At 38.6% G+C, this 20,141-nt stretch overlaps 1 protein-coding gene across 2 annotated transcripts in view; it reads right to left on the bottom strand.

The window, feature by feature from the left end:
* Window positions 1-12,925: 12,925 nt before the first annotated feature.
* The window catches only part of LOC139978157 (unconventional myosin-Ie-like), a 57,047-nt gene continuing 49,831 nt past the window's right edge, over window positions 12,926-20,141 (bottom strand). The window contains exons 24-26 of one of the 2 annotated variants that reach the window (XM_071988058.1): window positions 19,436-19,580; window positions 17,084-17,250; window positions 12,926-15,774 (exon numbers count right to left, since the gene is read on the bottom strand). In XM_071988058.1, the coding sequence (XP_071844159.1) occupies window positions 15,698-15,774; window positions 17,084-17,250; window positions 19,436-19,580 (389 nt within the window). In that variant the 3' untranslated portion in view covers window positions 12,926-15,697. Of the gene's footprint in view, window positions 15,775-17,083; window positions 17,251-18,288; window positions 18,344-19,435; window positions 19,581-20,141 lie in introns of those variants that run through there. The other variant, XM_071988059.1, reaches the window with a different exon arrangement.

The following is a 20,141-nucleotide window of genomic DNA, read 5'->3' as shown; positions in this document are numbered from 1 at the left end:
CCACTTAAGCTAGGTACCATCAGAAAGAATACGTTTTAGATGCTACAATCGGCACCAATTACATTAATGTATCTCCCGTCATTTTTAACACGAATATAAATAATTTTCTTTGTAGAGCTGGTTACTTGCACACTACTATTACAACTAGATCATATTTGGTTGAAATATTTTAGGATTCTAAATGCTGTCAGAAAACAGTAGGCCTATTTTTGGCTCATTGACACACCGTAAATGTTGTCATGTTACATTTTGTTGAGTTTGATAACAGTGTCGAAAGGAAACCATTGACAATTTCATATCATGGTTTCCCGGGGTTGTTTTAAAATCTGACATAGCCTATACAACTTATGATACGCATCATGTTTTAAATTATTTATTATTGAATTTCCCTTTGTTTACACCAATGTCAAGAACTTTGACAGTTCATGAAATAGATTTAGGGTTACTACAGGACACGTCAAATTGTAATCAGTCCATTTGCAGTTTATGAGTAAGAAGACACAAATCAAAGGGGACACAATAGTATTATGTAATGATTTCGACAGGTCTGACGAGAAATGAGGAGTGGTGGGGGGGGGGTCAGGGGTTGGCTACAGCTTCGGGAGCCTAGGTCAATTACAGGGGTCCGGTGAAATATGGCATGAATATTGTTTTATTCTCATTATCTATATTTGGAAAAAGAAAGGCTCAGTGATATATATTGCCCGAAGCACCATCTGACTGTCAACGAGATTGGATAAGGAGGTAGTGGTTGCTTTTGACGGAGTCAATTGGTCGGCGATTTGTCTCAAAATGGGAGTTGCGGAGGAAGGGGGGGGTGGGGACATTGTATTTGACTATACACAGTCACAGGTTGGCAACATGCAGCCTGTGAGCAAGATTCCTGCGATCCGCAAGAGGGCTTTCAAAACTTAAAAATAATGTTTATACCAGTGTGTGGGCGCTTTTAACTCTTGTGTGGGGATAGAGATTATAAATAACACATTGAAGCGACCACAGGAGAAGGGGGAAGTGCTTTACTGACCCTACTTTGAGGGCTTCAAACTACAAAAAGTGGGAAACATGTTTCCCAGCTATATGCCTAGTTATAGAAACACGATACTGATTGAGAGGAGGGTTCATCTAGCGCCGTCTCGGTGTGACCGAATATATTGCCTTTGTCACCTTTAAATGTTATACTGTGCAACTGGCATTTCAAGTTAGCTATACACTACACGTATGCTGATATCAAAAAGAAAGTCATGTCAACGCAGTTAACCTGAATGAAATCTTCCCCACCACCACCCAATCACCATTCCCAATCCCATCCCCATCCCTCAACACCACATTATCTCCATCCCCACCACACGCCCATCCCTCAACACCACAGCATCCCCACGCCCACAAATGGGCCATCTCAACTCCCCTTCCTCCGTGGCATAAACTGATTACCGTCCCATGTAACGGTACCCTAAATCAAGACTTTCCTGGTAACGGTAAATTATTGTCAAAACTTGCTGTAAATGAAAACCTATAAGTCATCGATAATATTTCGCTGTGTGAAACACTAATATCACAACTAACATGTTGCGCTGACACACGATCATTCAAACTTGGAACGGTTTTCGATGTTTTCCATGGATAATATATAGTTGATGTTTTTGTTCTTGTTTCTTCATGGTATGAACTACCACCAATTGGAGAAGGCTGCTTATAAATTAATAAAGGCGGAGGCCCGTGGGGTAGCGGGGAGGGCATACCCAAACTTAGAGAGGGAAAGGAATGTTCAACCCGTTATACGGTTATACGGTATAAATATACAGTTAATAATACGGTTATACGGTTAATTAAACGGTTATGATACGGTTATACGGTATAAATGAAAAAACTTCGGGAAAGTAGCCACAATTTCGATACTAAATGAATTTATCGTAATATAGAGTCTGTCGCTATAAATAGTCGAAAATTCGCGGTAATAGTCAAATTCTAGAGATGAAATTTGGAAGGGTATCTGCCTTCAGTGAAGTCAAAAGTGATAGTTGAAACCTCAATCAGACACTGAAAATCCAATCATTCTAAATGAAGTGACCTAATCGACGTCGAGAAAGGTTTTCCACTGCATTTACCACAATTTTCTCCAATCTACCAAATACAGGACTTTTTATTATACATTTTGTAAATGCAGGACATTTCCGGACAAATACGGATGTATGGTAACCCCCCCTCACACTTGCCCCACCCCCAGGCACCGTTTTTTGGTTAATCGTCATCAGTGATGTAATTGTTTATTATCAGAATCAGTTCCAAATACTAAACACACCATCAAACCTGTCTACAATGCTAATTACCAAAGGAAGTCAAATTAGGCCATTGATCACGTGAGAGTATTATGTTGAAATATTAATCGTGGCTTAGATACCCTTCAATGTTTTGATAAACCATAACTTCCTCTGTCATTTAAACAGTGTATTACATCTGGAAGGATGCATGTCGTTTGGGGTATCCACGTATATCTGACAACCTTCTATTAATGTGCCTCGTCAAACGAAGTCTATACACTGGAGTATACCTACTCTATCATCCTATCGTGATAGAGCATGTTCGCCTATACACGCTACTTGTCAACCATATACTTGTAGCGCAGACGGTGTCACAATTAATTAAAAGACCGGTTTAAGGGGGAAGAGAGTTGATACGGTTGACAAGAATTTTAAATTTAGATAAAAAAGGATGTTCTAACAGGAAAGTGCTCGAGGAATCCTCTTGAAATAGCCTACTTTATACCTGTTATTAACAGTGTGCATAGAAGGATTGAAGACAACTACTGGATCACGCGACAGTTGTTACTACTATATGTACAGACAGTACACGAATGGTTCGACACGTAGTTTTAAATCGGGCAAAGAAATGTCAAATCATGATTTGAACAAATTAAGTTATGATTTCAAGCTTGTGGAAGTTGTGTTTTGGAAATCGGCATATTAATTATACTTGAGTTTATTGAAACGGAAATAGGCCTGTAAGTACTAAAAACACGAATACTTGATATATGTTTGATGCAAGTCCCGTACTTGATATCCGGTGTTCTATCAAGCCTATAAATCAAAAGAGGATCTTTGGAACATTTCGGTGAAAACGTGAAGATATTTAAAGTATCGTTGTGTCCAGTCAGTGAGAGCAGTATTGTACTAACACTGTGGAAAGTGAAGGATATGGAGATTAACTCCGTGTACTGAATATTCACGACCGTATTTAACAAATTACAATGTTTGGGCTGAAACTGTTTAAGTGACATCATTAGCTATGGAAAAACAAAGAGAAAGTTACCGTTAGATTGCTAAATTATATAAATGATTTATTACAGTAGGCAAATGTATTTAAATGCATATGTATAGATATGCAAATTAATTGTGTTACATATGTTTATGTATATACATGTACACATTGGACGCAAAGCTGGACGCACAAGTGACTGACCGTGTTAAGGGCATTGATTAACTACAAGTTACTCTGAATACATAAAAAATTGTAAATTAAAAATAGATTTGATTTGTTTCTCCCGATCATGACATTCTATATCTTGGAACAGTTTGATTAAATTTCCAAAATGATGACAAATAGAATAAGTCTGGACTTTGGCCAAGAATATTTTTAACGGATTTGAAATATCGGCCCAAGATAATTCTAAACAAACTTTTTGCTAGCGTACCTAGATTTCTAGTACGGAAGCCCTCAAAAAGCAGATTATAGGGATGTTAGTAATTATTACGTCATATTTGATCTAAAATTTACCTACCCTGGGAGTTAGCTTTTCTTGGAGAAGTCGATCATTTAAACTTTCAATGTCGTCTATTTCTTTTTAATGTAACGGAGGTTTAGGATTACTCTGTCTACCCTGAGAAGAACATTTCGGAATAAAGTATTTTTGACAGGACAACTATGTACTAAGGGATTATCCTATTCGTATAGAGCTGACCTATAACGTTGAATGTTCTGTATCTGTGCGTGTCTGTGTCTGTTTGTATAAATCTTTGTTCTCCTGGAGTATAGATGAAGATGATAGGAGGAGCAAGAGGCTGATAGGGGAAAAAACGAAATATCGACTATACTTTCATTGGTGGAGTTTTTTTTTAAGGAATCTGAAACTTCTAATATTGAGGAAAAATCAAAATAACATGTTTGCCGTTCAGTAGATTTTTTATCATTTCTACAATATTTTCAGACCTTGAAAGCTGAAAAGATTGACGGATTTTTTTGAGAGGCATAAGGAGTGACTTTGTTTATAAACTAAACGGAAAGTGAATATCCGTTGAAAAGCCTAGAAACGGACAATAAACGTGAATCGTATACTTGTGAATGCGTGTCTGGCGATAGATGTGGGCTTTTCAAAGGAGTAAGATTTTGTCAGTGGAAACTAATTTAATCGAGGCTTTGGCAGGCAACGAAAATGAATAAAGGATCAGTATTTAGTGATCAAGAACAAAATGACCCTTTTTATGACAGCGGGTCAAGTTTTTCTGTCCGAGAAGCTTTTGGACCATGTAACAATCAGCCAATTATCACCTTCGAAGTATTTTTAATTTGCGCTGCAGCCGGATTTGCGTCCTTCGCAGCTTTACTGGTGGTGACGATCATTCTTTGTTGTCGTTTATGTAAAAGACAAACACGTCGCAATGATGAGGTCAACAAACCTGAACTTACACAAACAGAAATAGTGACTCGTGAGAAGCTACCGACTCCAGTTCTTTCCGTAAAAACTAAAAGAAAATCGCAGATAAAGGACCGTCCACGACCGGCAACACTTTGCCTGGGGGACGAAGTACCGATATATGCGATGCCCGATAAATCGCGAAATCGTCTGGTTAGGAGCGATATAGAAACCGGACGTATGACTAAGACGGTCGATTATGCCTCCTTGAATGACTTGTACACGACGGTGATTGACGAAACTTCGGAATTGACACTACAGAACTGTACAAGTCGTTCACCGACAAGGCAGTTCAGTTTTGTCGTCACACCGCATATCGTCCGAAAAACGGTGAAACGGTATGAGGAACTATCGTTAGAGGATATGTCACCGCAAATTCTACGAAATACTCTAATGCTTATGAAAAACGGAGAAGAGGAGAATTTTGGAAAAAGAACGGACCCAGATGGAGAAGAAATCAGATTGAAAATGAAATTAGAAAAGAAAATGTCTGCTCCAATGTTGTAACGATGAAATTAGATTTCAGTATTAATTCTTGCATGGATGGAAGATGCTAACCGCAATATGTATAGCTTTGTTTTTACATCGTACCCAACATTCATTACCGTATGTTATCGCAGCTGTGGGATCTTCTCATTTATGTAAATATTTTCAACTTACACAGTCATAATTGCATTGTCGCTTGTCATTTGACAGGGCGGAGTGGGGCGGAGTGGGCGGAGGGGCGGATGGGCGGATGGGGTGGAGGGGCGGAGGGGACGGAGGGGCGGAGGAGGCGGTGTTGTCGCATGATTAAGAGTTAAAAATCGGATGTTTGAGAGGCACACTCACCTTTACCACCAGTTATTTAATCCCGTTTCTGTGAGTGAGTTAATTTTTAGCATAAAGAGAAGATCAAACCAATACACAATAAAATCAGTGTGAGGAACTTGTATTGGAAGTTTAAATGTTAACCGCTATAAGTTTGGCGAATAGTCTAGGCATCTGTACAGTGGAAATGTGTAACACACATGTGTAACACACATGGACGCAAAGTGAATCCGTGACGTCACAACCATACATTGTCGTTTGAGCCTATTTTCAAATGTCATTCTCTCTTAACCTGTAAGACATATGAGTATAGGCCTATATTCTTTGGTGAAGTGTTGTATTGCATTTAAAGGGGTTATTTACGATTGATTTGAAGGATAAAACTACCTTTGCACTATTCTTTTAAAATTGATGGAAAATTATGAATCTGTTAAATTAATTCCTTTCTTATATACCGCATGTGATATATAGTGGGACTCTGCCAGCCGCACTTTTCCCAATAGTGAATAATAAGTCAGTTTAGGTCAAAATGTTTCTTTACTGTTTTATTTTCTCTTCGAGAACAAGGCTGTTTTATTTCACCTTTCTGATATTTAAATCTTGAACAAATTTTGCATAGCTATATATGACCGACTTATTTGTCTTTTGTTGATAGAACTTTAATTGGAGGTCAATCTCACATATAAAAGTCTGTCAAAAATAAAGAGAAGTTCGTTAATTTAATAAACTAGCTTGAATCCAATTATGTCAAATATCCTCGAATCAATATACAATGTGCTCATGTTGTTTATCGACTACTAAACAAATCGATGAAGTAATTAAAAGATGTTCAGTGTTGGCCAAAACTTTTAGCTAAAATATGGCTAAACATCGCTCAAAGCTTTTTGAAGTACTTTCGTGGGTGGTTCAGTGTCTCCAAATTATTTCCAGACATTGAGTGCATGTAACATTAGAAAAATAAATGTTTCAGGGAAGAAACTTACTTTGAGGATAGAGGCAAAATGCTTGTTGATGTTAATTGGAGCATGAGTGACCATTTTATGACTTTATAGCATATTTGGGGTAAATGCCGATGACCTTTAAGAGTCCTATCATCTCATTTGAAATGTGAAATGGGGACTTTCTGCTATTCTGTAATCGTTACCAATTTCCCAAGTGTTAAAGACTGTTATAATAGATCTGATACATAAAGTCGTACATTATATTGGGTAAAAAAGGCAAGAGCGCATCCACGGAAAGAGTGGGACGCCCGGGGAAGGGGTGGGGCGACCAGGAAAGGAGTGGGGACGCCCACCCCTCCTGGTATTTTCTTTGGCGAGGGGGCGACCGGGGGACTAAAATTAGCTACCAACGTATAATTGTGATCATACCAAGGTGCATAGTGGGCAATTGTTCCAAAGTGTTCCCGCGCGCGATGTTGACGATGTTTTCTTATGCAACACTATTGCGGAGTAATATCGATTCCCCCTCCCCAATCCCTTCGAGATATCCTTGATCAGACACTGCAAATCCAACACCTGTAGATATAGTGAGACATTATTGGTTGCATAAATCTATACCTGGTATATGACGTGCAGGCTTCCAGTGTACCACTTCTCTAATATATGTAACCCACTCAGAAAGTTCCTGAACAACCAGAGGAACTATTAAGAGATAACCAAATACATTATCACACCAGACGTGACTCTTAAACAATCGTTCTTTTCGCGGCTTGTAAAGTACAGATATGACATGGTAGGTGTATAGAGTCATATCAGTAAACAGCTTCCTCACGTGTTGTTTGGCCGGTAGGGCCTACGTTACTATATGGTATACTGCCGAGTCTTTCGCGGATTTCGAAATGTTGAAAGTTACATGCAATGTTTCATGTTACGAAGAAAGCATCCATTCAGAAAGCATAGCATCAGCGATAAAAGTGAGAGCAGCATTATACAATTAGGCGTACATTGCCACATGTCAGCCCCCCTCCCACCCCCAGGAGAAGCGAGGAATTCGCCTCGCTGTAAATCTGGGTGATTTATCAACTATAATGGAATACTAAACACGGAATAGATAACGGCCTGACGTTTAACTTGCTGGCCCGCATGCAAAGAAAAGAAGGAGACCATGTAAGGCTTCTGCGCCTGGGAATTAGCCCACCACCCTCTAAACCCTCGGCGCTTCGCCACTGGTAATAGAAGATCAGTACAAGAGGCAACTTTTTTGGTCTGCAGATATAAAGTAATATTTAGTTCTTTTTGCAAAGTATTTTGTACGTCCTGTAAATTTGGGAGCACTATAGTTCGCAGAATCAATTTCGCAAAAGCAAGTAATGATATGCATGGATTCATCGACCCTATTCAAACGTAACACCAAGGTATAAAATAGACCAGAGGTCCGCCCACATCTCTGTCCCACAATCCAGGATTTTCCTAAGGACAGTGACTGAGTGACGATCCACCAGTGCAACCCCCCTCCCCTCCCTCCTTACCCCAACCTTTCATAATCGAAACTCAAATCGGCTAAGAGGTAGCTTGAACTATGGAATTTATGGTAAAAATATATCCAGCCGGTCTCCGAAGGCAAGCTCCGAAAACAGTAGATAAATTTTCCGACGTCTGGAAAAAAAGAAATCCCGCGACCCACCGACAAGTTTTCGGGGACCCATTTTCGGGGGCGCGCACCCATAAAGTTAGTGGACCTTCGGTTTTAGACAACACACAGCTGTGTACGACATTCTATAGATAGTTTCTTTACTAACCAGCGAAGGTAATTATTCCCTACATTGATCGTCTTCACGCCAAGAGTGAGAGTTCAACCATCTGTCAATTTCCTGACCTAAATACAATCCCTCCTTTTTGATGAAAACAAAAAAATACGGGAATGACTCAATAGGAAGCCAGGAGGGGAAGTATTTCACCAAAGGTCACCTTGGTTACTTCCGGTTACTAATTTCCATAGTCCTTTTAAACCTCAACGAAAACTTGATAGTGATCAATTTTTAAAGAGACTGATTAGTTTACAAATTGAATGCCATGAAAACTACTGAAAGGATTAAGTATATGTCCGTAGACCTAAGGTGGCTGCCTGGAGAACGAGTCCATGAATACAAGGTTAAAGTGTGATGTAGCGGTTACGGTGTCCACCTCATAACCATCGGGTTCACGGTTAAAACCGACGGACCAGAAAGTTGCAGAAACCAGGTTCTTTTAACTATATATATCAAAATTGCTGCTTCGCAATGTTGTTGAACGGGTGTCAGGATTCAGTGGATTGGAAGTTATGGTCTACAATTCGGCAAATGGGGGTCTTCAGGGGCGTAGCGAAGGTTTTTTTTGTTGGGGGGGGTGTGGAGAATTTGATTTGCCGACGGATCTGGAGGTGGTGACTGAAATGGGGGTGGGGTCTAAGGGGAGGGGGTTCCCCCTCCCCTTTGGCAATTTTTAAGTTTTGAAACGTCCTTAGATGCAATCTGGTGCATATTTTAAGTCGAATTTGGCACGGAAGAAGCTCCCGTTCTCCTTTTCTCTATTCAGCTTTCCTTCTTTCTTCCCTTCCGCTCTCTTCACCTTTTCTCCTTTTGCCGACAGACCCCAAATTTGCCGACAGCGACCAAATTATTGGGGGGGGGGTGTGACACCCCCCGCTCGCTACGCCCCTGGGGGTCTTTTCTTTCAGAGGTTTCCAAACAAGTTCGTTCACGTTGACAGTCATACTAAGAGAAACTTGCTAAAAATGATTTTTGTTGAAATAAAGTGCCAATTACTTCCCCACCCTCACCCCAACCTTCCACACACACACACACAAATGAAGACCAAAACTACAGTATGAAATGTTTCCCCGAATGGTAATGACGACGGCATTTGTTCCTACCTGTACAGAGCCGTACCAGTGAGAGTTGAGATCTCTCAACCAATCGGAAATCGTTACGTAGTTGGCCCAACTCTCTCTCTCTCTTAATACGGCTCTGTACCTGTACCCGTGTAAGATTTGTCACTAGGGGGAGGGAGGGAGACGGGGGTTCTACTCGTAATGCGTGAGGTTAGCATGTGATATATACTTTTTAAGTAGTCGAAAGAGAACTTATATCAGAATACATAAAACAAAGTGTGCGTGTTCCTTATACGTCATCCGCCGTGCTAACAGTTATTTTAGTTCTAGATATATTTTCATTATTGTTTTTATTTAAAACTTACGTTACCCCTATCAACACAATGGTACTGATCTAAAAAGCGCCAGGTAAATGGACTATTATACAGTATGCTAACAGTTTCTGTATCAAACACGGCATATTTTAACATTTAAAGACATATTGACTACAAAATATTATCAGTATTTACTAATTTAGTAGTCCCGTGTATAATTTTAATGTTCCTTTGATAATTTTATTCAACCGGTTGAATGTGTTTTCAAACATTGAAAAACAGTACAGACCCTACGATTTTAGTACTAGCAAACTTTCCGAGAAATGACGGTCTAGCCGTCACTGACCTAATGACAGAGTCTGCGGCTTTGAGTACAGCAGTTCTGCTTGTTGCCGTGTTGGATGAATCTAACCGCATATAGTAATTACCGACTTTGCGATCCGCGTTATAATTATTGCCGACTTTGTATTCCCGGTCCCCCTCACATTGTTTTCCCTTTCAGGAAACCAAAAAGTAATAACTCCGGATGATGACTACTACAGTATACCTACAAGACAAGCATCAATTTTAACAGACATATTTTTTTTAATGTTATCATATTCACCAAGGTCAGGGCATCACATACACACGTTGTCATCGTCACATAGTAACTCCTTGGTATAAAATATAAATGGACAAATAGTAACAGTCAATACTTTTTGATATTTTCATTTCAATATTTCTGATTTTATTGTACATGGGACTTACTATTCCCATTTAAGAGGTCAAAGCATAACATATCTAAAGGTAACTTTAATTATGAAATCTGAAATATACGGATACTCTCGGTCAGTGACTGATTTAGACTTGGTGAGGCTTTTAGCTATATAAAGCTTTGAGGCCCCTTATAAAAAGCTACACCAAAAGGTCTCTATATATATAGCTACCCCCCCCTCCCCCTCTCTGTCTTCATAACTACACCTATTAAGTTAACAGATTGAAATTACAGTCATAAAACACACACACACATAACAAGGAAGATTTATGTTGAAGGCAACATGGTGCACCTGTCATAATATACCTACACAAAGACCAATTACATACACACACAGGCAAGGAGGGAAATAGTTTGAATGAGGGAATGGACATGATGGGGTGGTGGGGGGGGAGGGGAGGGGGAGGGGGGAGTTATGAAACCAACAGTGTGAAAAAAGTGGGATATCTTTTCAGAGATGACTTTGGAGATTCCATTAAGTAGACCATACAAGACCACGACTACAACTTCCACGGATCATCAACCCAGGCACATGGTCAGGCTGGGGCATAGGGAGGCTGGACCACCACCCAGGCACATGGTGCGGCTGGGGCACAGGGAGGCTGGACCACCACCCAGGCACATGGTCGGGCTGGGGCACAGGGTGGTTGGACCACCACCCAGGCACATGGTCGGGCTGGGGCACAGGGAGGCTGGACCACCACCCAGGAACAAGGTCGGGCCGGGGCACAGGGAGGCTGGACCACCACCCAGGCACATGGTCGGGCTGGGGCACATGGTCGGGCTGGGCCACCACCCAGGCACATGGTCAAGATGGGGCATAGGGTGGTTTGACCACCACCACCATGTCCAGTGCAAACTACTGTGTACACCATCTTTGCCACAGTCATGTGTACAAAAACTTTTACAAATTACAGGAAATGGGTACTCTGCCCCTCCTTAAACTGTTGGTTCCCCCTCCCTCCAATTTTTGGCTCCCTCCTTTATTGTCAGTCATCATTCTGTTATCGTTTATGCCCCTCCAACTATCGGCCAGGATCAACCATCTCAACACTCTGTCCTGATACAATGACCATTCCCAGGCATTCCTGTGATGATTCTTCAGTTCAAAATGGAATCAAATTCTCCAAATTTTGAATTAACATATTTAATAGTTCTTTAACACCAATCTTCAGATCTAATGAATTTCATGATTGCATTTACAAACTTTACAAGCAACTTTTCTGAACATATGAACTACAGCATTAAAAGAACTTGGTTAATACAAACAAAATGAGACACAAAAACTGACAGAAATCAATGAAGCCTAATTAGACCATAAACAATCTTTCTCTCTAAAAATTACTACCAAAAAGTACTACCAAATCAGCCATTGATAAACCACAAAATATCTACAGCTTTGTCACATTAGAAAAACAATTTCAAGGGAATTTAAGTAATTTTCATGAAAAAATATCAATTAATCCTGAAAGTCAGGAATTTTTAGTTTCAGAACAATGAACTTTTTTTGGTCATCTGATATTACAACAGTATTTCCACAAAAAAAAAGCATTACCCAAAAAAGTTACCAAACGAATAATTCGACCACATGTGTAATTCTCAAATATGTATATGTTCAACGATGTGTGAGTACATCAAAACGATGATATGAAAATATTTCCGAAACCGTGTAAATGTAACAATTTTGCGTAAAAAGGTCAAATATACTTTAATTATTATAACCACCAATCTTAACGATCTCACCAATTTTTCATAATTTTATGTAAATAATAACACAATTTAAAATACTCCGGGTTAATATTCTACTGCATACAGCATTTGGTTAAAACCTTCACAGATTACATTTGCATTGCAAATACCTATTACAATATAGGATATATATAAATATCTAACGCAGCATTTTGCAGTGAAATCTGAACAAAAATTTTGCCCTTTTCTATAATCTCATTACAACACACTTTCTTTGGCTTATCTTGTTCAAACTACATTTGAAAAATAATGAGGCATTTCTTCCTTTTTTTCTTCTTTTTTTTTGTATTTCAATCAGCCCGTATTCATTCATGTGACGGAAGTCTAACATACGATAAACTACATGGTGTCTCTGGTGAAAATTATTCTTTATTACTTACTTAATTTCCTGCTAATTAAAACATGTCATTAATTGCAGAGGTTTTTTTAAACCAATTCTCAGTATATTTAATAAAACTAATGCCAAAAATGCACGACCCAAGTGCAAAATTATAACTCTTATATCTCGATTAAACATTTAAACACCTCTTCCTCCCATATGGAAATAAAATATATAATAAAACTATTTTTTTATTTTGAAGGAACAAAATTTCATATTTTCTACAAACAATAATAGTCATTAAATTTTAGCCACAACAGACAACCCACATATATCCCAGCTCTGGTGCTCATTATTTTCCCCCCGCTCCAAAATTCGCACCTTTAACTAAAATATTGTCATGCATAATACAATTAATTTTGTTTCAATTGCACAAGATATCTACTATAGACTATTTACACAAACCAAAAAAAAAAGAGAAATTTATAGCATCTTAAAATACATTTTGAAATTTTAAAGAGGAACAAACTTGATTATCTTTCACTTCAAGAGTTCTTTTTGTAATCCCTATTTCCAAATACCACTGAAGTTGTCATTTTATTTGTTTATTTACAATAGATTGGGTCTTGCCGTTTGAAGAACAGTTTTAGAAGAAACAGACTCCCAAACAAAGAAAAGACATACAGAAAAACAATGTTAATGAACACAAACATGAAGAGGTGTGTGGGGAGGTGGATGGGGGTGGTGGGGGGATGGAGGGAGATAGTGTGTCAGGTAACTGAACTTTAAAATAAGGTTTGACAATTGTCAAGAATTGTGTTGAAGGAACAGACATAATTCGAAAACATTTTTGCAAGATTTGGAACATGTAACTCACTCAACTCTCTCATATTGTGAGCTGAAAGTAAACAACAGCTGAAAGTAAATATTTTCCCATTGAAAGTGGAAAACATCTCACAGTTTCAGAAGCTCAGTGTCTCAAAAATAGCTTACTTGCCAGGTCTCAAAAGTCACCTGAGCAAATGCATCTATTTTCTTTCTGTTGTAGAAATCTCGTAACTTGGTTTAAATATTTAAGCTTCCGATCAACAGACGTTTCATTAAGACAATTTCATAAAGATCATCAAGATATTTGTTATATTTTTAGTAAAAAAATACTCTTCAAGAAATCATTACAAACAGGTAACTTGCTCAAAACTTGCTGAAAGACCATTTTTTACTTAATAGCAGCGCACAAAGGAATTTATGTTTCATTCAAACATTTCAGTGCATCCCTGACCGAAAACTTTTGTTGAAAGACAAAGAATGTTCAGTGTATATTTAAAACAAAAAATGAAACCAAAATTATGGATATTGAAATAACAAAGTAGAGTTAGGGTAATTCAGTAACCACAAAAAAATAAAAACCATATGAAAAAGAATCATGGGGCTAAAAGCAAAACAAAAGAAAGGAGAAAAAGAAAAGAAACTGGAAAGAAGCCAAAGACAAATGAGAAGACTTTAAGAGCATCAGATTTCCTCAAGAGAGAATAGAAAAGGCTAAAGACAACTTACAACATCCTCCCAAAGGAGACTAAAATGGGAAGACTTTAGGAGGATCAGATGCCTCAAGAGAGGATAGAAAAGGCTAAAGACAACTTACAACATCCTCCCAAAGGAGACTAAAATGGGAAGACTTTAGGAGGATCAGATGCCTCAAGAGAGGATAGAAAAGGCTAAAGACAACTTACAACATCCTCCCAAAGGAGACTAAAATGGGAAGACTTTAGGAGGATCAGATGCCTCAAGAGAGGATAGAAAAGGCTAAAGACAACTTACAACATCCTCCCAAAGGAGACTAAAATGGGAAGACTTTAGGAGGATCAGATGCCTCAAGAGAGGATAGAAAAGGCTGAAGACAACTGACAACATCCCAAAGGAGACTAACATTCATGTTAGGGAAGAAGACAAAAGTCCCAAGTTAGAACAGTTTTCAGTTTTTATATAAAGGACGAAATGATAGAAAAATAATTAGTAAAATGTAAAAAGGGAAAAGACAGCACACATATGTCTGCCAGAGAACAAATGTCTTCAATAAGACAAACGTCTATACACAAAAGACAATAGATGAAAGTGTCCACGAGAACAAAAGATTTCAATGAGACAAAACTTGTCTATTGAAAGTCTCCACAGAGGACTAAAGATTTCAATTAGACAAATTGTCCAAACGCAAAAGACAATAGATGAAAGTGTCGAGGAGAACAAAGGATTTCAATTAGACAAATGTCTACAAGCTAAAGACAACAGATGAAAGTCTACACGAGAACAAAAGATTTCAATTAGACAAATGTCTACGCAAAAGACAATACATGAAAGAGTCCACGAGAACAAAGGATTTCAATTAGACAAATGTCTATATGCAAAAGACGATAGGTAGTCTCCGAGAGAATTAAACTTTTCAATTAGGAAAAATCTCTCTAAGCAGAAGACAAAAAGAGTTTCACGTTTTAGTCTAACCTAACGGCAAAGGAGACAAGACGTTAGTCTCACCAGCGATAATCAGTTGTCAAACGTTTTCAGGCAGAAAATGGTGAAAGTTTCAAGGGGAGTAAATGTCTACAAATTTAAAGAGATCAATTTAACAGTCAGAGGGTGCATAAATTACTGTCACAAAAATATAGTGCTTTGGCTGTTATCTTGAATGTTTTTCATTCCACCGATGAAAAACCAGGAATTGACATTTTCAAAATCACAACAGTTTCATTGGCAAGACAAAAGACGAGACTACAAGCTAGTATCTCGTTTAAAGCACAAAATCAAATTTGGAAAATTAACGTTTGCATGATTTAAACTATGATAGATGAAAGCCATCATTCTTAAGGCACATTACCAAAGGCCAACCTATGATTTCAACAATCACTCTGTTACTTTATAATAAATTCTATCAAAAAACAGATATTCACAAAAAACAACTAATCCCTACATAAAAAATATCAAGAAAATTTATGGATTTTTTTTTTTTCCAGACCATATATTCATTTGTGAAAAGCTGAACTATTCAAGAGGTACACATCTTCTTCTGAGGTACATATCTTCAGTGACCTTTGACCTCATCTCCATAATATCGTATCTGTGTCAACGGTGACAAGAATCCACGTCCAAGCGCACGGTCTAACTGCAGGTTAATCTTTCCGAAACCGAGGGTGAAAATGTTGTAAATAGAAAAGATATAAATATTGCTATAGTAATATCCGGTCCAAGCTCCCTCCATTCAATTAAGTCTTCTGTATGTAGTTATTCGGGAAGACCCCCTCTCGTCCTCGAAGCCTGCCACGCCACCACCCGGACGGATCTGGAAATAGAAATCAGAGTAAAGCACGTAGTAGATGACCTTGTAGGGAGAAGCTCAGAAAGAGGGCTTGAGGGTTCCTCTGGAAAGCAGTGCTTCTGCACTGAGCAGGACTACCCTCATTAAAGATGACAATAAAAAAACAAAAAATGGGCTTGCTGGGACAGACTTTCAAGGAAAGGTATCAAGTGACCTAAGAACCTTCTTTTCACAATCATCAAAGAGGCAATGGAAGGGAGGAGGGGCAAGGATGAGAATCTCAGAAACTTCTCTCTGGGCAGCGGGACCATGTGACTTGGATGTTTGGAGACAAACAAACAAATTCACCTCAGAATACCCTGACAAACATGGACAGCTCTGTAAACTCGGTACCACATATTACAGTATCTGAATTTGTTTTTCAACAAACAACACTTTACAATGACTAATTTTTTCTAAGTTTTGTTTCAGCAAAAACACTGAAAAGGACACTGTCTTTTTACATTTTCCTTAATTTCTCAACAAAAGGACACTTTAAATAACACAAGGACACTTAAATTACAAATCTGGAAGGAGGAGGATACTCTCCATTTACAAATAATTTACATTAAAGGCACTTCTGAATTTGTGAAAAGAGTCACTTTTGGAAGTTTTCACGACTCTGAGGAGGGACCTTGTCACGCCTATCCATGCTCCCCCCCCCCACCCACCCACCAGCTGTTCATTTGTTCTCCAAAATTGCACCAGACATTATGACAGTATACAATACTTTCGAGTGTCTGTAAATGGTACATTGAATGCTGCAATAAGTTCGTGGAAGTGGTGAATCATGTCTGTATCTGATTAATCCGTTAGATAAAGCTAGAAAATCTAACTGCTACTGTGTGATTATAAGCACAGATAACCAGTCTTGCTTGAATGCACACATCTCTTAAGCCACTAAGTATGTTACTGTCGGTTTGAAACCGGAAACCGCAAGTCCACGATCAGGCTAACACTGTTATTGTTCTCGGACAACAGCGGCAGCCTGTGGTTGTCATAGGGTATTGCGTCACAAACTCTTGTACGTTTCGTGGCTGTGTCTATTCAACTCTGGGGCTAAATGTACATATGTAATGAGGATCTCTCCTCTGAAGGATGCTGACCTATGTAAGGTAAGAAACTACTGGTTGACGTGCATCGTGATTTCACGTGCAGGACTTAACATTTCAAAGAGCACGTATCCATTAACTGGACATCACTACCTAAATTGTTGACAAAGTGTTTATAAACCTGACATCGTCTAAAAATAATCCTGTCGATGATGGAAGAATGAATTTGCAAAAAGACTTACCCTCCAAAATGATATCGATAACATCTCCGACGATGAATGACAGCTCGTCTGTGTCCTGTGCATCGTAGTCATAGATGGCTTTGCATCTCGGCAGTGCAGGCTTTGGTTTAGGCTTTGGTCTGCCGGGCGGAGGCTTTCTTTGCTCATGCAGTGATGCCCGTTTCTGCCTAAGATGGCATAAAAACAAAACACACATTGAAATTACTTTAAGAGAGGACAATAGCTTTCTATGCTCATGCAGTGATGCCTGTTTCTGCCTAAGACGACATAAAAACAAAACAAAAATTGAAATTACTTTAAGAGAGAACAACAGCTTTCTATGCTCGTGCAGTGATGCTCGTTTCTCCCTAAGACAACATAAAAAAAACAAGTAACAAGAAAACCAAGAGGTTTTGAGATTCCTTGGCATCTAAATATTACTGTAGGTTCATTGTGTACACTTGGTTCCGACCTTTTATGAATATTAATGTAGCATCAACACAAATGTTGTTCCTTGCTATCAGCTCAAGTTTGATGAACAAATTGATATTTTAAAGAATTTGCTTTAAGCTCTACCACTCATTAATATTCATGCCCCCCTCATTAATAGTATTGGGGTAGAATTCCGACTTGCAGCTGGAAGGTTAGGGGTTCGACTCCTGGCCGGGTCATACTGAAGATTTGTTGAAAATCACTCTAAGCCCCGCCCACTCATTAATATTCATGATATTAGCACAAAAAAAAATAGGGATCGTCTACTCATGATGGGTAACCTATGTACCAAAAATGAGATCAATCCACCATGGGATTGCTGAGAAAACCTAATTTCAAGCTTTTTTTTGCAAAAAACAACACTTAGCCCCGCCCCTCATGAATAATAATGAGATCGGACAAACTGTTACCATATTAATATAGAGGACTTTCCTCTAGTACCACCAAACCAAGTTCCATGAAAATTGAACATACGGTTGCGAAGATATTAACATTTGTTGAAAATAACTCTAAGCCCTGCCCACTCATTAATATTCATGATATTAGCACCAAAATAAATAGGGATCGTCTACTCATGATGGGTAACCTATGTACCAAGAATGAGATCAATCTACCTTGGGATTGCTGAGAAAACCTAATTTCAAGCTTGGCGTCACACACACACAGACATACGCACACACGCAGTCATGACCGCATAGATTCCTTCGGCTACCGCCAAGGAATCAAAAATTTGTTACGTTAAGGGAGTACTATAGCTTTCTATGCTCATGCAGTGATGCCCGTTTCTGCCTAAGACGACATATAAACAAAACAAATGAACATTGAAATTACTTTAAGAGAAGACAATAGCTTTCTATGCTCGTGCAGTGATGCACGTTTCTCCCTAAGACAACATAAAAAACAAGTAAAAATTTATTACATTAAGGGAGTACAAGAGCTTTCTATTCTCAGCTGTGATGCCCTTTTCTCCCTAAGACGACAAGAAACAAAACAAATGAACATTGAATTTACTTTAAGAAAGGATATTAAAATCTGACAAGTTGCAAGTCACTATGAATCAAACAAACAAGAAAAGGGGGGGGGGGCAATATATTGGTACTGCTGTGGTGGTTGAAAGAGTTTGGACTAATAGGTGGTAACCCAAGCAAAGAAAATATTGACATCATCTTGATGTTCAAAGAACAAACAAACACTGTCAGCCTTTTCATTTGCAGGGAAGGGAGAGACTTCTCTGAAGACACAATTTCTGATACTGCTTATATATAATGTAAAGTTATTCATGCAAACAACACACACATAAAGACAAAAGAGAGAAACTAATTCATTAATAGGAAGATAACCTGACATCTAAACTACAAATGATTAACTTCATCATAATTTCTAAACTGAGTTGTTTTATTAATAATGCTTATTTAAATAGCCTACATGTTAAAATAAGAACCAAACAAGGTTCTCTCTCTCTAATTGGACTATCAGGCATCAACAAATGAGTGGTTTGAATTATACTGCCTAGTTCAATAGCCTACATGTTAATATAAGAACCTAACAAGGTACTCTCTCTCTCTAATTGGACTATCAGGAATCAATTTCTTTTGAAATTTATTTTAAAGTTTCATATCAAACTAATTGTTTTAAGCACCTCAAATTGGTATTTTCTAAAGATTCTTCTTCATTTTTGCCAAACAAGCACAAGTTGAACCTTGTACTAGTTAATCAACCAGCGTGTCCTGTTACTTCCTTTCAGAGATCTGCAAACAGTTTAGATCACACACAATTGGATGGATATGACAGCGCCTTCTGTCAAATCGCTGAAAAGCCCTCCGACCACCCCCACCCCCCTTTAAGCCTTTATGTTTCAGTTTTTGTAAGATAAATCCTCACCATGAAACTCCTTTTTCTGGTACGCCCATGAAGTCTTGATTGTTCGGCGTTTGTCTGACCTGTCGCGGCTGATTTTTCCTCGAAGCATTCCTGGGTAACGACGGAGCATCTCGACTATTGCGACGGCTGTTCCTACGAGGTTCATCTGTGTAATGACAAATCGTAGTGCAAAGCATCAAGAATTGTGTTTGCACAGAACAGGATTTAAATTATAGATTTGATGTCAAGTTAACTATTCACAAGATGCTCTAATGGATGACACAAACCTAATTTTGATGATACATGTTCTAAATTGTTATAAAAAAAAACACTACTAGTCAGTCCAGATCGTATTTCTATACCACTTTTTAACTTTGAGTATGTACCCTTTAAGCATCCAAGGATCGTCAATATAAAGTGGCTGGTCTATCAAGTCTAACAGACAGATCACGGAAGGCTTATATGGATTCACTCGGTTGCCAAGGTCTGTTTAAGACACACTCCTCGGGACACTTAGGGTGGTAGAATGAGAAGGAAGGTCACTGATGGGTGGTGAATCATCGACGAGGGTGAACGGTGTTAATAAGATCCACTCTAGACAGGTCACGCAGAGGGAGGAGTGCTGCTAATGTTGTGAGACAGGTAAGCAATAAATCTTATGCATTCTGAAAGAATGTCAGCAGATAAGTTATTACTTACCAATTTAGTGAAGCTCCTTTTGAAGCAC

Source organism: Apostichopus japonicus, chromosome 13, assembly GCF_037975245.1.
Source record: "Apostichopus japonicus isolate 1M-3 chromosome 13, ASM3797524v1, whole genome shotgun sequence".
NCBI lineage: Eukaryota > Metazoa > Echinodermata > Holothuroidea > Aspidochirotida > Stichopodidae > Apostichopus > Apostichopus japonicus.
Note: the sequence above shows the minus strand (reverse complement) of the source record. Positions and strands in the feature narration are given on the sequence as shown.